The sequence below is a fragment of the Mesoplodon densirostris genome, chromosome 3 (assembly GCF_025265405.1).
Source record: "Mesoplodon densirostris isolate mMesDen1 chromosome 3, mMesDen1 primary haplotype, whole genome shotgun sequence".
Lineage (NCBI taxonomy): Eukaryota > Metazoa > Chordata > Mammalia > Artiodactyla > Ziphiidae > Mesoplodon > Mesoplodon densirostris.
This window is the reverse complement of record NC_082663.1, coordinates 62,067,894-62,091,069: the sequence shown is the minus strand read 5'-3', so window position 1 is coordinate 62,091,069 and position 23,176 is coordinate 62,067,894. Positions and strand designations below refer to the sequence as shown.

General features: G+C 39.1%; 1 protein-coding gene across 1 annotated transcript in view; it reads right to left on the bottom strand.

Annotated features, from left to right (window-relative positions):
• Nucleotides 1–9,490: 9,490 nt before the first annotated feature.
• IQGAP2 (IQ motif containing GTPase activating protein 2) overlaps nucleotides 9,491–23,176 on the bottom strand; it is a 296,229-nt gene continuing 282,543 nt past the window's right edge. The window contains exons 31-36 of the mRNA XM_060093062.1: nucleotides 21,427–21,514; nucleotides 19,279–19,491; nucleotides 17,315–17,475; nucleotides 15,605–15,742; nucleotides 14,428–14,536; nucleotides 9,491–10,363 (exon numbers count right to left, since the gene is read on the bottom strand). Coding sequence (XP_059949045.1) covers nucleotides 10,250–10,363; nucleotides 14,428–14,536; nucleotides 15,605–15,742; nucleotides 17,315–17,475; nucleotides 19,279–19,491; nucleotides 21,427–21,514 — 823 coding nt within the window. The 3' untranslated portion in view covers nucleotides 9,491–10,249. The remainder of the gene's footprint in view (nucleotides 10,364–14,427; nucleotides 14,537–15,604; nucleotides 15,743–17,314; nucleotides 17,476–19,278; nucleotides 19,492–21,426; nucleotides 21,515–23,176) is intronic.

Sequence of the window (23,176 nt, the reverse complement as noted above, 5' to 3'; positions counted from 1 at the left end):
ATTGCTTGTAAGATGCATCTCAATTGCAGGACTGTTTAAACACGAAGACTGTTTAAACATCTCAGAATCCATCAACTACAGGGTAAAAATATAAAAGTAATTAATATATGTGGCAAAATATTGTAACAGTTCAAGGATATAAAATGAAAAGTAAAAGTATCTTCAGCCTTCCCTTCTAAGAACCACATCTGCTTGATGACCACTGTTAAAATTTTCTGTCCATCATTCAAGAAATTGTAATCACATACAAGTGTATATGTATGTATAGCCTTAAGAATGGAGTACTCTGACTATACTTTTAAATTTTATCTGTTTCATTGCTGGAAAATGTTTTAACCATTTTCTAAAACTGTAAAGTGTAAAAGGAATTTTTTTTTTTTGCTTCATTATTAGAACAGAATGTACAAAAAGAGGGCTGCTGAAAGAATGAAATGCTTAAATTCTTTGTACACATTAACTAAAGTATCCATTATAGTGGGGCTGCAATACACAGAACAAAGGAGGAGAGTGGAACAGAATGAGGTATTTCTTCCTCACTTTAGTGTTCTCTAAAGTTTGTGGATTGCTAGTTGAGCAGCCACTAGAAAGTGAACTTACCTTCAAAAACAGTGGTGTTACATGAAAGGATGCTCAACATCACTAATCATTAGAGAAATGCAAATAAAAACTACAATGAGGTATCACCTCACACCAGTCAGAATGGCCATCATCAGAAAATCTACAAACAATAAATGCTGGAGAGTGTATGGAGAAAAGGGAACTCTCTTGCCCTATTGGTGGGAATGTAAAATGATACAGCCACTGTGAAAAACAGTATGGAGGTTCCTTAAAAAACTAAAAATAGAACTACCATACGACCCAGCAATCCCACTACTGGGCATATACCCTGAGAAAACCATAATTCAAAAAGAGTCATGTACCACAATGTTCATTGCAGCTCTATTTACAACAGCCAGGACACGGAAGCAACCTAAGTGTCCATCAACAGATGAATGGATAAAGAAGATGTGGCACATATACACAATGGAATATTACTCAGCCATAAAAAGAAATGAAATTTAGTTATTTGTAGTGAGGTGGAAGGACCTAGAGACTGTCATACAGAGTGAAGTAAGTCAGAAAGAGAAAGACAAATACCGTATGCTAACACATATATATGGAATTGGAAAAAAAAAGTTTCTGGAGAACCTAGGGGCAGGACAGGAATAAAGACGCAGATGTAGAAAATGGACTTGAGGACACGGGGAGGGGGAAGGGTGAAGTGAGAGAGTGGCATGGACTTATATACACTACCAAATGTAAAATAGATAGCTAATGGGAAGCAGCCGCATATCACAGGGAAATCAGCTCAGTGCTTTGTGACCACCTAGAGGGGTGGGATAGGGAGGGTGGAAAGGAGAGGCAAGAGGGAGGAGATATGCGGATATATGTATATGTATAGCTGATTCACTTTGTTATACAGCAGAAACGAACACACCATTGTAAAGCAATTATACTCTAATAAAGGTGTTATAAAACAAAAAAAACAAAAAAACAAAACAGTGGTTTTGACTTTTAACATGCACAAGTGCAGATTCCTGGGCTCCATCCAAGACCTATAACATCAGATTCTACACTTTTACAAGCACCCTCAGGTGATGGTAATGTCTGAGGGTTTCCAGACCAAAGTTTTGAGTAACAATATTCTAAGACAGGGTTCTCAAACTTTAGCATGGATCAGAATCACTGGGAAGACTTGTTAAATCCCAGTGCTAAGCTCCATTTCCGGAGTTCCTGATTCAGTGGGTCTGGGAAATGGACTGAAAATTTGCATTTTAAACCAGATCCCAGGTGATGCTGAGGCTGCTGGGGACACATTTTGAAAACCACTGCTTTGAGAGGGAAAAAGAACTGGATTCCATATAGTTTGTATTGCTTTTCTTTAAATGACACAATATTTCAAGCATAGAAAACTACAGAGCCTAATATAACACCCATGGCATTTAATTATATATATATATATATATATATAATTTTTTAAGCTTTTTCATTTCCCTTTTCTGATTCCATTCTTTTTACCTGCCTGGAAGAGTAACTTTCTCATCCACGTTTTTGTACTTTTAGTTTAGTACATTTGTGTTTCCCTCAATTTTTTTTTCTTAGTATTGTTTTGTGTTTTAAATATTTACACGAAGAGTAACATACTCTAAGAATACTTTTGCAGTTTGCATTTTTTTAGATTTACCTGTTAGATACCTGTATATCTAAAATTTTTAAACTATAGTATTGATATTTCTTTGTATTATATAACCACATTTTATTCTTCTAAAGGTATCTATTTTATCTGTAGTTTTGGCCTCACTTTTATTCCTAATATAACTTATTTTTACTTTTTTTCCCCTTTGATGAATCTGGCCAAAGGTTGGAAATGACCTTTTTTTTTTTTTTTTGCGGCATGTGGACCTCTCACCGCTGCAGCCTCTCCCGCCGCGGAGCCCAGGCTCCGGACGCGCAGGCTCAGCGGCCACAGCTCACGGGCCCAGCCGCTCCACTGCATGTGGGATCCTCCCGGACCGGGTCACGAATCCGTGTCCCCTGCATCAGCAGGCAGACTCTCAACCACTGCGCCACCAGGGAAGCTCTGGAAATGACCATTTTTTAATGCTCACCTTTTTGTTTTGTTGCTTTTATTGCTTAATTTTAGTGTCCTTAATTTTCACACAGGTTTTTAAAATTTTCCTTCTTTCTTTGGATTTACTCTTAATTATCCTAACCTTTTGAACTGATTGCTTAGCTTAATTTTCACTTCTTCTCCCTGAAATGACCACTTTGGCTATATTTTGCAAGTTTTGATATGTTCAAATATGCAATTCAGGCCTAAATATTTTGTCAACTTCATTCTATCTTCTTCCATCTGTAAGTTATTGGAAGTTTTGACTGGCTTTTTTGTGATTAATTTCCAATGTTGTGTTATGGTCTGTTGATGATGTTCTGTTTTCTCTACAAAAGTTCCTGTAATATTTGTGTGCTCTTTAGGGCTTCTTGAAAAAGATATCAATCTCTCTACTTCTTTTGTTCCATGTTACCCATACCAAAACCTTTTTTGTTGCTGGTTTTAAAGCAAATACGTGCAGGTTCCCTGGAGTAGAAAATTGACCCAACCAGAGATGGCTACCTAACATGTCAATATCCCTTGGAAATGAAATCTCATCATTGCAGTGTCATTCATATTGGAACCACTTAATAACTGGTTCCCAGTTTTCATTTCCCCTATTTGAACTTGTCTGGCACCAAAATGAGTCACTAGCTATCCTCTCATAGTGTTTTTGGTATTTAGTAGTGTTTTAAAACAAATGTACTAACCAAATGTTGAAAGTTTTAATCCCAAGATCCTATGAAAGCAGTTTTGTTTAAACCCATTAGATGACTTACCTGCTTCAGCTATTCCAGTTACTCCTCCCCTGATTGGAGCCCTCTGAGGACAACACTATATCCCAAAAACTTGCCTTAGTAATTTCCTTTTGGAAGCTAACGGTGGTGATATCCAGGCTTCTACGAAATGAAATCAAGTTGTATTCAAATTAGGTGTGCTATTCTCCAGATTTTGTGCAGATATCTCTATAGTTTTTTAAAATAAATTTTATTTATTTATTTATTGGCCACATTGGGTCTTCGTTGCTGCGCTTTCTCTAATTGCGGTGAGCGGGGTCTACTCTTTGTTGCGGTGCAGGGGCTTCTCATTGCGGTGGATTCTCTTTGTTTCAGAGCACAGGCTCTAGGCGCACAGGCTCAGTAGTTGTGGCTCGCGGACTCTAGAGCGCAGGCTCAGTAGTTGTGGTGCACGGGCTTAGTTGCTCCGTGGCATGTGGGATCTTCCCAGACCAGGGCTTGAACCCGTGTCCCCTGCACTAGCAGGCAGATTCTTAACCACTGTGCCACCAGGGAAGCCCCTCTACATTTGTTTTTAAAGCAAACAGTAGATCTGTAATCACAGTACAAGCTAACCAACAAAAGTCCTGTTTCCACCTTTTGTTGATACAAACCTGCATTGGTATTTTGGGTTTAGAAGTAAAGTTAAACTTTTATAATAGGTCAACAATGCTTTTCCACCAATTATACCATGGACAGAATGGTAGACTATCCCTGTGTTTTGGGGTGCTAGTAAAAGGTCAAATCCAGTATCTGTTAAAAAGCAAACAATAGAAACTTGTTCAAGTTATATAAGGTGAACTCAATATCTTTCACTTCTCATATCTTTTCATTTCCCTTTTGTATTAGTGAGGATTCTCTAGAGAAACAGAACCAATAGGATACACAGAGATGTATGTAAGAGGAGACTTATTATTGAAACTGGCTCACATGGTTATGGAAGCCACGAAGTCCCAACATGATCTGCTGTCTGCAAGCTGGTGACCAGGAAAGCAGTGGTATAATTCAATGAGTCCAAAGGCTTGAGAACCAGGGCAAGTGATGGTATAGCTCCCAGTCTGAGACTGAAGGCCTGAGAACTGGGGGACTACTGGTGTTAAGTCCCAGAGTCTGAAGGCTTGAGAATCAGAAGTTCTGATGTCACAGAGTAGGAGAAGACAGATGTTCCAGCTCAAGAAGAGAGAAAGAGAATTCCCCCTGCCTGCACCTTTTTGTTCTTTTTGGGCCCTCAACAGATTGGATTATGCTTGTCCACACTGGTAAGGGTAATCTTTACTCAGTCTGCAGATTCAAATGCTTATCTACTCTGGAAATACCCTCACAGATATACTCAGAAATAGTATCTTATTAGCTATCTGGGCATCCCTTTGCCAGGCCATGTTGACACATAAAATTAACCATCACACCTTCCAATATATTTTAGCTAAGAGATGTTATACTCTGAGGAAACAACAGTGAGGCAACCTAGACAATCTGTATGAGCTATTTTATTTGAAGAGAGCATATGCACTGTTAAACTGAGACAATCAGTAACTGTCCCATTTATACAAGGGCCAAAAGCCATACTGGGACTCCTGAGAGGTGGTGGTGGTCTCTCTCCTTCTCAACCCCCTGGCAGGATCCAATGCTGGGTTTCTACCTCCCCACCATTTTCAAGTCACTGCCAGGCTCTGGACATACAGCAGTGACTGTAACAGTCTCTGTCCTCTGGAGCTTAGAGGATGACTTAGAAGGCTCTATTTTAACCTGTTACTAAGTCCTGGTTTCAGTAATAGAGGCAATGGATTTTTCAAAAAGCTGATCAGCAGTTAGACCACCCAGTACTCACCAGAATTTCTCAAAATAGAGACAACTTCCACTATTCAGAGTTCTGTGGTTTGCCTCTTGGAATGTTGAGGAGTACCACAAACCCCTACTTAACCACCGTCCAAGTTGTAAAAATTATGTCATGAACAGCACCTCTAATTAGTGCTGACCACACACACATACACCAACATATACATCATGGTTCTGGTCTTTCAGTGACATAAGGGAGATGTGTGTTAAAAATCAAAATTCAGTTGAGTAAATTTGAAGATCTAATTGGCTTTATTGAAAGATGCAAGAATCAGGCATCATCCCACGTAACAACTAGAAAGGCACACTGAGGGGGTTTTTATAGGCTGGTGGAGGGTGGGGAAAGAAGCCCTAAGCAAAAGAAAAGAAAGGATTTGTTTCAAGCCAGGCCATCTTCTTTTGGAGGAAGGGAACTGCAGGGGTCTTTATCATGCAGATTAGCTCAATAGTGTTGATCCAGAAATTTAAGAGTGACTGTTTTAAAGGTCACATTTCTGGGCGGGGTTAAAACTACAATCAAGTCTTGCTTTGCTGTGATGGGGGTGGAGAGCGAGAATGAGTCCATTTTGGGCTTGTAATTTTTTTTTTTTTAACGTATGTCATGTCAGACAGTGATCTCACTGATTTGGTCTCTTTCTTCCTCACAAACTTCCAGAATATTAAAGTATGCAAAGGCTTGCTTTCTCTTAGAAATCACTAGAGCACGTTCTTTGAGAGTAGTTAGAGCCCTGTTAATACCTTTTTGCCTTTTTAAGTTCCAGGTGCTAAAAAGTGGAGTTTGGGGCAGGCATGGACCCCCTCAGCGTTCCAGACCAAAAATCATTTTTGTTACAGTGGTAACATGATCAAACATACATCAAAATACAGGAGTCAGCTATGCAAAAATGAAGTTAGTGTTTCAATTGCTACGTGTTTTAAAAAGCAAAACCATTTTTTCCCCTTCTTCCTATGAGTAAGAAAAGCTACGAGCCCTGGGGAGGAAGCTGGTGAACGGTAGCAGAATATGCCACCCCAAAATATGCCTCCTTCTCTGGGTCACTCATTCATCCATGTCCCTTAAAGATCCCAAAAAAGAAGCGGTTGGTAATATCTTCAACAATAACCTCATCTTGGGGGTCAACAGAGAGAAAAAATTTCACAGCTTTCCTTGAGGATGATAGATCTTTCTCCATAAAAATAACACTCAAGCATGTCACTCAGTGTTGGAGTAAGTTAAGACGAGCCCCCCCCCCCCGCCTTTTTTCCAGATAAACAAAAACTGAGACAATTTATTGTTAGCCATCTTACATACTAAAGAAGTTCTTCAGTCTGAAGGGAGAGTGACCCTAGACAGAATCCAAAAAAAGACAAAGTATCAGTAAAGGTAATTTAAGACAAGCCCCTTTTTGAGAGGCTGTGAAAGGTTGGCTTTTACCTCCAAACATCTTTCCGTAATTTTGGCTCTTCCTGTACACTTCCACTAAAAGTCTTTCCTAGAGCATGAAGAAGGAAGCTTAATGTAACTCCTACCTCGTACCAGTTCCTGTTCCTCACCTAATGCTAGCTGTAGGGTACAGGGAGGTTTATTCTCAAGGTGAAGCTTTACTGTATGTTTATTTGATTCCTTTTACAGAAGCCTGTAGTAAGGGTAATGCATTAAGAAACCCCCCCACACACACACACACCCCACACACATCTACAAACTGCTGAGAAGACAACACTGTTTCAAGGTATTTACCTCTGTCAAAAATCTGTATAAGCCTGAAACAATCATTAAAGTAGCAGATTCTACTCTTTTAAAATTTGAATTTTCCAAATTCTGTCGGGCTTACCTTCAAGTTTAGTGTGCCAGATGAGCATAAGCGAACTGTTTCTGAATACTGGGTAACCTCCATGGAAAATAAAGCCTGTTGAATGAATGAACAGAATACAAAGTGTTGGGGTGAGGGGGGTCCAGCCCGAGAGTCTGGATTACTGTTGTGGCAGAGACAGCTGATTGGTCCCCAGGTATCACTGTTCCCTTTCTTTACAAATAGAACCACCTCCCTCTCTACCCCTGGGTTTTAATTGGGCACATGACTTAGCTAGGAACTTTACTTCCCAGCCTCTCTTGAAGCTAGTCATGGCCATGTAACTACGTTTTTGTTTTTTTTTTTAATTTACGTATTTTATTTTTGGCTGTGTTGGGTCTTCGTTGCTGTGCGTGGGCTTTCTCTAGTTGTGGCGAGCGGGGGCTACTCTTCTTTGCGGTGCATGGGCTTCTCACTGCCGTGGCTTCTCTTGTTGAGGAGAACGGCCTCTAGGCGTGTGGGCTTCAGTAGTTGTGGCACATGGGCTCAGCAGTTGTGGCTCATGGGCTCTAGAGCACAGGCTTAGCAGTTGTGGCACACGGTCTTAGTTGCTCGGCGGCATGTGGGATCTTCCTGGACCAGGGCTTGAACCCGTGTCCCACTGGCAGATGGATTCTTAACCACTGTGCTACCAGGGAAGCCCCATGGACCTAAGTTTTGACCAAAGGACTGTAAGCAGAAATAACATATGGAGCTTGAAACAAAACGACTTGCCCCGGACTTCTTTCCCCCTTCCTGCCAGCCAGGAATCAGTGACAAGGACAGAGCCAACTGGCCAGCTTGGATCCCTGGTAACTTGTGGGATTGCTCACCTACCTTTGAGAAAACAAACTTCTACCTTGTGTCAGCCACAGGGTTTTGGATCTCTTGGTCCCAGCAGCTCACTCTTGAAGGGGAAAATTTGCCATCCCCACAACATGCCTCTCTGGTAGAAGGATTACTTTGAGCTGGTTATTTTTGAAAAACAGCAGATATAGGAGAAGCTCTGAAAACCAAGTAAAGTTACACTCTTTTAAAAGACATGTATGTTTATAAGGGAAATCTCCATTCGTTAAGCGTGTTTCCTTCTCTGAACAAGGAAGAGAAGAGTGACTAAATCTCTAGAAACTCTTATCAGTGGAAAAGGCAGAGACTGAAATCGGCATAACTATACCCGCATTTACTCTGCTTTGCCTGATTACCTTCCCTAACTGCTCCCCCCATCGTCTTTTGCCTTTAGCTGGAGATGGTATTTAATAAGGTGGTGGCTTGGGCCATTTGGGTGAGCAGGCAAAGCACAGTAAGTGAGGGTATAGTTAGGCAGATAGTTCCTGTGTGTCTCCCATGTATATAGGAGGTATATGTGTTATTAAACCTCTGTTTTTCTCCTGTTAATCTATCTTTTATTATGGGGGGGGGAGGTCTCAGCCAAGAACTTAGAAGGGTAGAGGGAAAATTACTTTTCCTCCCCATAAACTATACGCTAATGGCATAGCTGTAGATGTTGACCCTTAAACAGCGTGAGGGTTAGAAGTGCCACCCCCCACACACAGTCAAAAATCTGAGTATAATTTTTTCTTAAAGAATTTATTTTTTATTTATTTTTGGCTGTGTTGGGTCTTCCTTGCTGCGCACGGGCTTTCTCTAGTTGCGGCGAGCGGGGGCTACTCTTCGTTGCAGTGTGCAGGCTTCTCACTGCGGTGGCTTCTCTTGCTGCAGAGCATGGGCTTAGTTGCTCCGCAGCATGTGGGATCTTCCCCGACCAGGGCTAGAACCCGTGTCCCCTGCACTGGCAGGTGGATTCTTAACCACCGCGCCACCAGGGAAGTCCTGATTGTAACTTTTGACTCTCCCAAAACTTAACTACTAATAGCTTACTGTTGACCTAAAGTCTTAACCAATAACAAACTCTTAACATATATTTTGTATGTTATATGTACTATGTACTGTATTCTTACAATAAAGTAAGCTACTGAAAAGAAAAGGTTATTAAGAAAATCATAAGAATACATTTACAGTACTGCACTGTATTTATCAATACTGTAAGTTCATCTCATCTGTTTATAAAACAAATCTGCCAGTACCTACATTAATACCGTCTTATATGATATAAAACACTGTAGATGTTATACATATTATTAATGCCAGATATCAAAAATAAAAAGATGTGGAAAAGAAATTCATGTTTTTTTTACAGTTATTTATTGAACAAAATTCATGTGTAAGTAGACCCATACAGATCAAACCCATGTTGTTCAAGGGTCAACTGTACTTCTTTTCCCCAAAAGTCCCACTAAGAACCTTCTCCTACCCACTAAATGATTTGGAGTTATTCAGACAGAAGTCAAATTAATGTAATTCAGTAATATTTATTTTACATAAAACAATTTTCAAAGAATACATTTAAAAACCATCCAGATACTGATTTTATTGCATTACAAAAAATTGAGAGGCACAATTGAAATATTCAAATAAATTGTGAGGGGTGGAGGTGGGGTGAGGCCTATGATCTCTATCCACCTTGTTCCTTAGTCACTGAGAGGCTCTGGGTCCAAGAGTCTCTACCATGAGGCAGTAGTGCACTTCATTTACTAGGAATAAATCACATAAAATATATACTTTTATACAGAAAGTGTTATTGTACGGTCACTTTCAATTACTTATAAAAACTTCACTTTGAATTGCACAAAAGTTTTCTTTAAAATCGATAACTCCCAGAAGGTGGGGCTTAGAACCAAGTATCTCTCCAAATAACTCATTACAAATAATTCAGGTTCCATTTCTCCACAGATCAAAAAAAAAAAAAAAAAAAACCTATGAAGACTTACAGTATTCAAATGGGACATTTAAAAAAATTTTTATAGGAAAATAGGTTTACACATTTGTCCCTAATCAGCTAAAGTTATTTTCTCCCTACTTTAAAACAAATCACAGAATATCCAAAGTTTTAAATCAGAGTACCTGCACCACAGTATAATGTGGCAGTGTTTACGTTAATTCATTTTGTGTATCATTCTACTGCAGTATCGGATTATCAAAAAGGCACATGGGTACATTCTTCGCAACAGTTTTGGTCTTTAAAAAAAAAATCACACGTTTATAAGCAGTGATTTCAATCATGTTTAAAAACAAAAATACTAAACAGATTCACTTCCTAATCCAGATGATACAGAATCCATGAGATTTCTTCAGGCACTTCACTTCCCATAGAATTTCTTGTTCAGCAGGTATATGAGAAGGTTTACATTCACTTTAACCTTATCAAACATTTTCATCACAGCTACTCCTTCATACTGCATCTGAAGTAAATCCTGAAATTGTAAGGAACATCAATCACATCTCCAATTTGACATTTCCCACATTTAAAACACATTCTAGAAGACTGTTGACAACAATAAGATTCGGTTGACCTAAGGACCTCGGTGGGGATTCTTATACTTCAGTGTGAATTAGAATCACCTGGTTTAAAAACACAGGCCAGTTAAAACAGATTGCTGGGCCCTACCCCCAGGAATCTCTGATTCTGGATCTCTGGGGTGGGTCCCAAGAACTTGCATTTTAACAAGTTCCCAAGGGATGATGATATGGTTGGTCTGGGTGCCATAGTTTGAGAATCACTCACCTTGATGAAAGAAAACAGATTTTTAGAATTGATAAGGACTTTATGAGAGAAAACCATTACCGTTAATATTAGACATATAATTAAAAGTTTAATTATAATTGAAAAACTCAAGACACAAATGTTACAGCAAGATGAGGTATATCCTTTAGAAGAGCCAGGGTTTTCTAAAGTGGAGGAAAAAGAATATTAGAACTCCTATTTTTATTTTTTCCTCATTTCTTAAGCATGTACATTTTCCATGTATTTTATAAAGTAGATTTTGAGTAAAGTGCCAAGAGCATGTATACTTTATAAATAAATAAATATAGAGAAATACGGAGAAATGATCTATTTACTGAGGAAAACTATGAGATTGAAATTTGGAGACCAGTGTACAAAGCAACTCCTTCCGATCTAGACTACTTCTGTTCCTGTATTCTGTTCCTCATTCTCAAGTAAGTTTATCATTCTGTTTCATTGCTGCTGTATAAACAAAGAAAAATTAATAAAATTTCCTTCGTTTATAAATTAATAACTGGCTCACACCAGCCAAATGCATGAGACTAAGCAGTAACATTTTACAACAACACAGGACAGGGGGGCTTTCCCAGATAGAAGGTATCATTCCTGAACTGCCCTAGACTCATACCCAGGTCGCATTTTCCTATTTCTAGCTCTGGAAATTTCTTGCTTCTCGATGATGATGCCTTGTGTCTATAACAAGCAAGGCCACCTGCAGAAGTTGGAGTCTTCTTTGAGAGAACTTGGGCTCTTGCCAGCTTCCTGCTCTACTTTCTCAATTATCTCCAACTGCACTCAACTAAACCCCTCCATTATTTAGATATGCTTCTGGGATGGAAATTCCACAGGGAAGTGAAGTTCTTTCATCAAGAATGGTTTTGCCTATTAAAGCGTAGTGGAGATTCACTTTTCCTTTGGGAAAGGCAACATCTGTCAAAGACTCTTGGAAAAGAACGAAGCCAATATGGTTAAATTGAGGAGGAATCACGTATGGAGGGCAATTAGCTGGGCCCCCCATGGGGAACAGAGGAACTCTGATTGCACCTGCGGTTGAAAGACCAGATTTTAGTCTTATCTCCACTATTTGCTATCTTACAACCTTGCAACATCATATAACTTCTCTGAGGTTCTGTTTCCTTGTGTGTAAATTGGGGCTGACACTGCCAACCCCATAGGCGTGTTACTGGGCATATGAGATCAAGAAGTCTGCAAACACTTTGTAAGCCACTCGTGTCTGGTCAGGAACAACTGGAATCCTGTGAGAGAGGCAGTAGTGTAGAGAGATGAAGAGTTTGGATCCCAGTGGCCCTTCCATAACATGCTCTCTGAATCCCAGTTCTTCATCTGGGAAAGGAAGAATACCGACACTGCAGCCCTCCATAAACACTGGCCATTATTTATATAAGCAGCACATCTTCACGTAACTCACACCTTCCTGTTATGTACATGGCTACAGGATATAATTAGGATATCATCTTCAGGAACTGAGCAAAGAGTGGCCTGAAGAAAACCTAGAAGCATAATGTTAGAAGAAATCTCCCTTTTTGTCCTCTTAGAAACAAAGTCCTTGGCTCACACTAAAGACCTGGCCGTCACATTTCTCTTTGGTAATTTGCTTCATATTAGGATTGTCTGAAAGCCATAAATTGTGTGAAAAGATAAGTCTGACTTTATGTCTGACAGCTATTATATGCAGGGCTGGCTCTGTGGGCATTCGACCTGTGCATGGTCCCATGATTAGAAGAAGCGCCCTGCACTTAGTTTAATGCTCTGCTGGCATCATCTTGAAATTCTCACCAATTTCGAGTAAGGGGCTCTGCATTTTCATTTTGCACTGAGCCCTGCAAATTATGTAGCTGGTCCTGATGATATGTCAATGACTGAAAAAAACCTGGAGCATAAGAGCCACCTGCATACAGCTAAGGAGTAACAGTTTACAATTGTGTGTCTAAATGAATGGTGTGAACAGCTAATCCTACTATGGAACTGTTAACAAAGGAGCAAGTGAAGCTTGGTGTTTGCATAGTGTTAAAAGGAAGCCCTGTGGAATTCCTGAGGCCTCTCTAAACAGGTGTCTCCTGGTCACTTGTGATTCATCTGTTGTTCAGTTGCTGTTTATTGGGCTTGGATCATTTCCTTCTTGGCAATCACGTGATATGTTTTTGCTACAGAAGAATCACTAACCAAGGCATATCACCGCAAGCACACTCTTTTCTCTTCCCATGTTTATCTAAGTATTCCACAGAGTAACTCAAGACTTTCAGTTAAATTTTTAGATGGATACATTTAGTGACATTTAAAATAAACAAGAAAATAATACCGTTAAGTATACTTTTCATAATTACATAATATCTTCAATTTTCTCTTTTAACTCTAATTTACTCCATTATCTCAGTGTCTTTATAAAACCCATTTAGCTCTCTCTCTTTTTTTTTTTAGGCTTATAAGGAATGCTAGACAGAAAAGAAGGGCCCTGGTATTTTATCCCATGGGTTAGGGGTGGAGGTGTAACTGCACTGATCGCAGCCACAGGCTAGGGAGGCAGTGAGGCTGGAACTTACACCATTCCCAGTGGCTTATCATGATGTTCCATGTAGATACATGCAGAATACCTGGGAACAGTTTTACAAGTAGTTGGGGGCCCAGGTAAATAGGTGTTATTTCCATTTAAAAACTCAATCATATCAAAAAAGAAAACTCAATCACATCTCTAAATTGATTCTGTGCAAGGATTAAGTTGGGAGTAGATAAACATTTACTTGCACCCTCCCTCCTTTTTTTTTGGTGGCACATAAACTGTTTTCTCAGTTTCTGCTCAAGTATATTTGGCTTAAATGTGGTTCTTATGAGAAAATAGCAGTAATTCTGACTACAAATACCATTTTTCTATTTACAGATATCTGTTTTGCACAATGTCTTTCTTTCTTGTGATCCCAAATAGTTAACAAAGAAATTTAAGAAACTGATGCAAAAATAATTCTAGGAAGGAAAAAGGGAAGAAGGAGAAATGAGATCCAGAAAGTTCCAACCCTGGGTATATGCTATCTTAGGAAGAAATGCAATTTCCTAAGAAAAGGAAACTTTCCAACCTTTACTTAATAGCTCTGAATACTTTTACATATACTATTCTTTTCTCTAAGCTTCAAAATGAAAACATAGCTTAGAAAAACTCACTGCTATGGTTTACCATTTAAAAGCAGTTTAAGTTCCAATAATTTGGAAAATCATAGCTTTAAAAAAATCATCAACACTTAAAGTAATACTGGCAAATAAGGCTGGCATTGGTCTCCTGTTAAATTTCATTGTTGTCATGAAGAATGCAAGCCAGGGGCTTCCCTGGTGGCACAGTGGTTAAGAATCTGCCTGCCAACGCAGGGGACATGGGTTTGAGTCCTGGTCCGGGAAGATGCCACATGCCGCGGAGCAACTAACCTCGTGTGCCACAACTACTGAGTTTGTGCTCTAGAGCCTGTGAGCCACAAGTACTGAGCCCATGTGCCACAACTACTGAAGCCTGCACGCCTAGAGTCCATGCTCTGCAGCAAGAAAAGCCACCGCAATGAGAAGCGCGTGCACTGCAACAAAGAGTAGTCCCCGCTCACCGCAACTAGAGAAAGCCCGCGCGCAGCAACGAAGACCCAATGCAGCCAAATAAAAATAAATTAAAAAAAAAAAAAAAAGAATGCAGTCCAGAGAAGCCAAGAAGGACCCCCACTATAAAACTCACCCCAATCTGCAGGAATCCCAGCTTACCTGAATATTGAGCTGCACCTTTTCCATCTCAACACCCAGGAATTTTGATCTGACATCGAAGATGCCCACATCTTCAGTAGATGAGATATCAAATGTAACATTTTTAAACCTAGTGGAGAAAGGACCATTCACACATGTGGAACTGCAAATATACGCTTAAAGCTGAAACAAATTAATGGACTCCTAAGTTACCATTCCTAGTGAACAGCCTGCTGGGAAAATTCTAAGGAAGTTACCCCAAATCTCCCACCATCAGTCCCCAGTTTGGCTCACTGGAAGTAGGTTTGATGGCTCGTGTTGAGATCTGCAGCCCACGGAGCAATGAAGTAGGTGCTTTGTTCCAAAAGAAATGCAAAATATTGTCCTTGCTCTTAAACAGCATCATATACAGTTGAAACTATATGAGATTCACAGAACTATAAATGTTGACTTATACTGTTGACAGGCCAGTTGAGCATTTTAGACGATTAGTTTTACAGCAACTTCAAAGGGGAAGAAGCATTTTCTCTGAGTTGGTCTCCGTCAAGAGAAGGTTGGATGGGATAAATGCAAGAGAAGCCAGGCCTTGGAGGAGGCCGGAGTTACAGAGGAGTACACGCAGTGAATCCGGCTTCCTCCATCGGAAAAGGGAGGGATGGAGCACAGGACTTACAGTCCTTTTAAAATGGCGAACCCATTTAGTGCCTGGTGTGGGGCTCAGAGGAGGGTTTCTCCTCCACCTCAAATACACACAGTAGTAGCACACTGCTGGAGTGGCTCTGACCCAGGCATCAGCACACAGTCCATGGCTTTCAAATCGGAGAGGTACCGTTTTGCAACTGTAAACAACTCTCACTGAGCAAGACCAAAAGGCAGCTTTTCTTTCTCACTGCTATGACTCAGTTCTTTTGGAGGGAGAGGCGAGGCTGGCAAATCCCAACATGCTGGCTAAGCCACGGGAAGTACAATCACTCGGTCAGCACTTAGTCTGACCAGCAACACCAGATGCTCCAGGCCTTATGGGAAGACTAGAGATTACAATACATGTGTTTTCTCCTGTCATCTGTAAGCAAGGGGAAGCCCTGACAGACCAAGTGAAGCCTCCTTCAAAGGCCACAGGAAACTGAAGTGGGAGTCAGATTTGATGGGAGGGATTAGAGGGCGGGTGTGCTTTGTGCAGATTTTCGGTGCCACTCACTGGTTTATCTGAAGATCGTCTACGCCCAGGAGGACACCCTTCTCATGCAGCTTTGCTGCGGTGTACCTCACCGGCTTCGCTCGCTTTGTCCCTTTGGGTTCTCCTTTTCCATCAAGTTTAATTGATCTCCGAGTATTTCTGACAAAACAAGAACAGACCATCCGTCGTGAAGATGGCAAACTCAGACGTTCCTGGCAGTGCAATCACCAGAACAGAGGGCACACCACTGTCCACACCTGGCCCCCACTATATGGAACTTGGGCAACTTTATATTGTGTGATAGTCGGCGACAACCTTCCCGGTGCAGTGCAATCTCACTACTGAACTGTTTAAGGAAAAGCTATTTTCGATGTGACTCAGGTTTGAATTACAGACTAATATGTTTCATAAAACTTGTACTTTGCTGTCTCAGGCATATTGAACCATGTGGCTCGATTAAGTCATTTCACAAGCAGCTTAGGTGTCATAACATAAACTGCGTACACACTCCTAAAGAAAGGTATCACTAGGAGTGCTTTAATTGATTTAACAAATAGTACGTGGCCATCCCTGTTCCAAGTGCTTTCTAAATAGTGCCTCACATTTACAAAATTAACCTTGCCATAGTGTTTTGAAATAAATTCCTTTCTTCTGTATCATTTCATTTAGCTCTCATAACAACACTTGTAAGGCTGGTACTCCCAATTCCCTCTTAAAGATGAGAAAATTGAGGCTTCAGAGATCACTGGACTGGTTCAAGATCACACAATGTAAGAGGGAATCCCAATCTAGCTCACCTGACTGCAGAGGTTGTAAAATGCCTTGTCGGAGTTGCAATAAATATGTAAAGAAAACCCCTGACAAGCTTATTTCTACTAAATATTAGCTTTACCAACTTTTTTCCTCCCAGGAATAGCATAAAGGTAATTTACAGGCTGCAAGCAAATGAATTAAAATTCAGAACTAGTGCGGCACAGATAAATGAGATTTAAATTTGGTTATATTCCTTCATCAAATCTATGATTAATGCAATTGATTTTTCCATATAGCACCATTTTCTAGTGTCAATTTGACTACAAGGGTTACATAAAAATACTGAATTATGTATTTAAATGGGTAATTAAAATTTGATTAGTATTGACCTTAGTCTATTGATAAGAGTAATTATGAGCAAAGAATACTCATTAAAAGTAGCTATATTGTGAAAAAAAATCTATGATATGTATGCTAATGGATAATAGAGAACTGACAAATTTTGTCTTTTGTGTAAGTAATTTTTAAAACAAGTAATTTAAAATCATTAAGCTGTGCTGTGCAATAGCAAATACCTGGTGTTACCTAACATTTTCAAGTATATAAAAACTGTTTATTGTTAACATCCCCAAGGGTAGCTTTTTCTTTTTTTTTTTTAATAATAGTGTTTAAAACACACCTTTGACTAAAAAAGAAGGAATAATGAAAGTGCTTCCCCAAGTGTTTAAAGCTACTTGTTTGAAACACAACAGGGTAAACTACTTTAATGCCAATGTTAACAGAGAACTAACATGTTTCTAAATTCACTCCTGACTTCTTAGCTCACAGTGGCAAACCATAAAATTGAGATTCTAGCTTTTGGTTATATAATAAAGCAAAAGTTTGCTACCACACCCAACCCGACAGCCCAGGATTGGAAAAGAATGGATACCCCATATATATCATGACATTACAAAAGAATATATGACTTCAACTTACTTTCTCTTTAAGTTGTCTAAACAAGTCTTTATGTAGGTGTCATAATAGTTAATTTGCTCTTCATAAAATGCTGCCTTCTTGTTAAGTGCATTCAGGGTCTGTTGAAGTTTTTCCAATTCAGCTTTTCGAAGCTGACGATGGATTCTTTGATTTCGAATATCCTAAAATAACAAGGAAAGGCCATGGTATGAGATTTAAGCAGGAGTTTGCTTTATGATATTGCCCATTTGGGACAGGAGGAATATCTAGTACTAAATCACTATTTGTGACTGCTGGAGTTTACTTTAGTCACCTCATTTTAAACCCTCAACACCAAAGTGTTCCCCTTTTACTTTAGATCTGGGAGTGTCTGTATTTCATTTTAAGAGAGGTGCTAAGGTGGATGGAAAAGCAGAGAAGCAATTTGAGATTAATCGTACAAGGAGAAATAGTGTTTTTAAAAGGGCACAAGGAAGACTTTAGCAGGAGAAAATTTCTTCAGAATAGTTTAAACATTCTACTTTGAAGAATACTTTACCCTGAAAAGGGTTACATTTCATCATTACATTCATTTTCTTTTTTTTTTTTTTTTGGCTGCCCCATACGGCTTGTGGGAATCTCAGTTTCCCAACCAGGGATCAAACCTGGGCCCTCGGCAATGAAAGTGCAGAATGCCTAACCACTGGACTGCCAGAGAATCCCCTATTTTAGAAATTAAAAAAACAAAACACTTTTTAATCTGAAAAATATTTCTCAAGATTTGCAAAAACAACTGGGGTCTCAAGGTTCACTGAAAAAATTCAACGTGGATAACTATTACTTGGATTTAAATAGAGTTCCTAGAACATAAAGTTGACCAAGCTGCTTACAGCTTATAAGAGATACGTTATATTTAAACTTACAGACACACAATTCTTTTTTTTTTTTGTAATTCTAATTGGTAAATTAAAAAAATGTTTCATTTAAGAAAATGGTGCCTGTTTAATATTATTTTTCCTTTGTGGACAGTTAAAAAACATTCCTCTAGGAATCCAAAGACAGACAAAGACATCCTTCTTAAGTAAAAATTCTTCATTAAGTAGAATCTTTGGGGGGATGCCTTCATGATAGCTTTTTTCTTTTTCCAGACAAAAGCATCAATTTCTCTACTACACATTCCCTAAGAGATATATTTTCCACCCCAGAGCTATAGAAAAAAACGTTACTTCCCTTGAGGCACTCAGGCTGGGAGGAATAAGCCTACTGCCCAAACTGACCATAACTTTCCGTGGAAGAATGAAGCTGAGTGCATTTCCCTCCGAGAAGTTAAGAAAATTTATTTTTTTCTGATCATGTAACTGTCCTTAACCTCCAGACCCATTTTAATTTGCATGTTTGGATAAAAAGAATGAAAAAAAAATTTTTTTAACCCAAAATATATACTTCCTTATCTTTGGCAAACAGATCTAGCCTTTTCCTGCGATGTTTCCTTGCACTAATTTGATATCCTTTTCTCAGGAAGTTTCTCAACTGTCAAAATACGGGAGGAGAAAACAGAAACTAACTTTTAAGTCTGAACTGCATTCAGGCCAAACTGCTTAGAGGAAAATTCTCAGGGACACAGAGGTACCATCTCAGTGGCAGGTCCCATGGGCAACTGGGTTATATGACAACTAACAACTCAAGAGAGAACTCTCCTAAAAGGGTCACTTTTAAAACTAGTAGGTATTGTTTAAAGCAATAGATGAAACTTGTCTATTACATTTCCTAAGCATTTATGTCTGGTGTGTTTCAACTCTTCTAATGACTTGGGGGAGTTGTGATTATTCTTTATGAAAAGTCATCAACTTCTCTGAAACCTAAAAAATCTGTAATATTGAGGAGGACAGGAACCATATGTATATAACTATGAATTCCTCATGTCACCTCAGAGTCCCAGCATGTGTGTGACCAATGATTAACACATGTCTGCTAAGCAAAGGAGAAAGAATACTCTTTCCAACAACCTTGGCAATCTCATTGAGAATGTCTTGGTATTTATTTTTGGATGACACGTGTCCAGTCTGTTCCAATGTCCGAAGATTCCTCTGGATTTTCCTCTTCTTCTGCTCAAGGGGCAGCTGTGCATCTTCAACCATAGCCTGGCTATGCTTCATGTCTTCGGGAGTCCTGGAATCTAAAACTGCACGGTTCACCATGTCTGCGGCATGATCTAACTCCTGGAAAGGGAATATCAAGATGTTGATTTATCTCTGATGCCCTAATCTCAGATTCAGAAGCTGTACAAGGCAAGTTAATATCAAAATGAAAGAGGTCCTCGAGCCAAGGTCCAGAGACAGAATTACAATACGTTCTTCATGGGTTTTGAAGTAGGTCTTTGGGAAGGAATTACTTTGTTTTTCTGAGAAACATAGCAGTGGTGGCAGGCCTACTTTGAGCGAAATTCTAAATAGCTACTTTATTGCTAAGATGACAAGTTACCTTAGTAATGGACATATTATCAGGGATAACTGATATTTTATAATTCTCTGGATGGAAAGATATCAGTTTTGGATAGGAGAGTCCAGATGAGGAAACTAAAACTACATTATCCATTAAAACGTGGCCATGAGAACCCTGAACTGAACTCTAACATCAGCCATATTTACGGAGATTCATAAGCTGTAAAGGCTTTGTTCTGGTAAGGGAATCATTCTCAAACCTCCGACTCTGAAAAACCTGCAGGGTTTCTTTGAACCAAAGGAAATTAAGAGTATTCTAGCACAAAATAAGTTTCCAAATAAATGATAAGTAAATAAATGAATCAAGACAGTTTGGATAGTTTGTTCAAAAAACCAGTAATAACAAGAGACTGGTGATCTTCCCATGTCACAGTGCCAGACAACTGATTGACACTGTAGACAAAGTCTAAGAATATAAATGACAGATCAACTTTATGGACACAGTAACAGTAAACCAGGTCAGCAGTAAACAGTAACAGTAGCAGCCAATATTGTTGAGAACTTAATATGTATCAGATATTATTCTACCCACTTAACATGTTTTAACTGAGTTATTCCTGAATTGGGTACTATTATTATTATTCCCTTTTTGCAGTTGAGGAAATCAAGGCATAGAAATATTTCTAAGTGCCTAGAGTTACAGAGCTAGGAGTTACAGAGCTATACTTGATCTCGGAAGTCTGCACTCTTAGTGATTAAGCTACATTTGGGGAAAAATAAAATATTCATTAAGAATTAAAATTCTCATACTCAGTTAGTAAAATATTCTACCCACCTTGTTTAAAAATATTCACACATTAACATCAGATAACTTGACATTATATATATGTATATATATATATATATATATATATACTTTTATTAAAAACTGTGACAGAATGATTTCTTGGCAACTAATTAAATTAAGAATGATTCAGGAAATTACATGTAGCCCAGCTAAGAGTAACTAAATAGATAATTTTTTTAGCGTTTGTTTAGGGAGTGCCAATTATTGAAACTAAAGCAATGTCATTGAAATTAATTCAGAACGAACTAAATAATGATGCACTTTCAAGGATGCTGATAAAAAGATTATTGCAAGATTGTTATTAAAGTTTAATAAACTTTAGTTATTTACACCAGGATAATGGTGCTCTGACCTAATGGACTCAAGACGTTTGCTTCCGAAGCATTTGGAAAACAGTTTTAATGTGTGGGACATTTCTTCATTTCTTCAAGTTAGCAAAAACATAAAATATGAAAGGTATTTTTCTATATCCTGTCGACCAGAACGATCTCTTAAGTGACTTATCTGCCCATCCACTGCAATGAATACAGTCTTCATTTTTAAGTAGTCCATTCTTCTTTTCCTTTGTTTCCTACACTCACTGTTCAAAGTTTACAATGAACATTCAGAGGCTTTGAAAGACCCAGAACTATCTTCCTAGTCTAGGACAAAATTATTCAGCATAAATTCAGTGCTGCATTTTTCTATTTCATTACATTGATATTCCATGGATTTTACATATAGCTGAACTCGGTTGAATTCCTTACTTCCAAACTGTGTCAGATACAGTTTCTCTGAGATAACAGTAAACATGTGGCACAAAGATTTGTTAACAAAATCAACTCATATCAAAGGTACTTATTATTTTACACTTTGAGGCCAATTACCTGTTTTGTACTTGCTGGTGTCTCTAAGATTTCTGACAGTGTGCTCCCTGGTTGGTTCCGGATCACATCAATGATCAGCTTTTTGGTCCTTACAAAATATAGAAAGGAGAGACAGGCTTTCAGACAGCAGTCCTAATGCACAAAAATCTGCATCTCCCAAGGGAGTGAACGAGCACCTACAGAGATGAAGCCTCAAAGAGAATCCCTTAAAATAAAGCCATCTCACAGAACTTCACCACGTCTGCTTTAAGGCTCCCCAAAGTTTGTGAATGCTTCATAATCAAAGTCTGGGTTTTATATGCTTGATGCTGTCAGATTATAGTGTCAGTATCATGGGCACAAGTATGTCATAAGATTCCTTATCTAAGTACCTGTTCTTCTTTTTTAGACTGAGACTACTTTTTGACGAGAAGGAAGGATAATTTGGCCTGTAACTGTGGAGGGTGTAGGAAAGGTCCCCCTTTCGTAACTTTAGTAACATTTAAACTTCTGAGCCTGTTGAAAACATCATAAGCCTTTAGGAGCCAGAGAAGCTGTTGGCTTTCCTGCTCTGAGAAGGTTATGAAACACTGTGAAGGCCAGTGGGAGCCCAAGTCCTGTGTGGGCTGTGGAGGCTTTGGCTGCTGGATGACACAGCAGCCAGGAGGATGGGTGTTTGGGAGCCTCAGGTCTGATGGCGGGACGAACCCATCGGGTGGAAGAGAACTGAAGAGCTGCTCGGTAACAAGAGCTGGAAAACCCCTCTGTTAGTGCTAAAACCATCTATTTTTTTTCATATGTGTTCTTTAGGGTAATCAGCCACCCTTTACTAATTAAAGATCAGGTTATGGAACTATGTAAAAAGATTTTAACATAAAAGGCAAATGGTCAAGTGTGCTCCCTTTTACATAAGCGGGAACATTATTGGACATTGAGTCCCTTCAAAAAAAAAAAAAGTAGGGGGGGAACATAAACAGAAGTTGCCTTAAATTACAAACAGGTCTAACCAACAACCTCTGAAGTTTCAGTCTCATTGCGTTGAACCTCAGTTCTTTCCAAGGCATTACATGTTATCACTGGATGATGAATTTCTTCCTCAACTACAGCAGAAAATGTTCACATGGCATGAAAATTGGAAAATGAAAATAAAACATTGCTTATGTTTTGAAGCATTGGGGCGACTGCTCCCAAAGGACAAGAGGAAAGAAACTTTCAAAGAGAATTCCAGATATATTATTTTTGCAAACAGGATAAAATCCAATAAACCATCTGTAACCATTCTTTTTCTCCTTTCTGATTTATTTCAAGTCTGTATGAGAAGAATGATCACAACCATTTCCTCTGGCCCATGACCCTTCGCTGCTGGGGATTTACAGGCTGTCTGGGAATGCACAGAGAAATGCTCCCCCAAGAGTCAGAGGTGGGCACACAGCTCATTACAGCCACGTGGGAGACGGCCCTGTTCCTGAGGCTTAGAGAGCCAAGTATCTATCGTTTCTGTCCCACACATCTCCCTCCTCCAATCATCATTATAAATGCATTAAGCTGGAACATCGAGTTAAAAATAAAAGCTCTGGGTGATTTTAACAAATGTAAATACAGTGACTGTCTCTTATTTGAACTAATATTCTAGGAATGACTGACGATATATGCTTCCAGGAAACTCCCAGCTCGACTCTTTAGAGACGCTATCTGATGACCAAAATGACCAAGGTCACTCAAGTATGCCCTGTTAGGGACAAAGAATGTTTATTTGTTCAGGAGTGGCTGG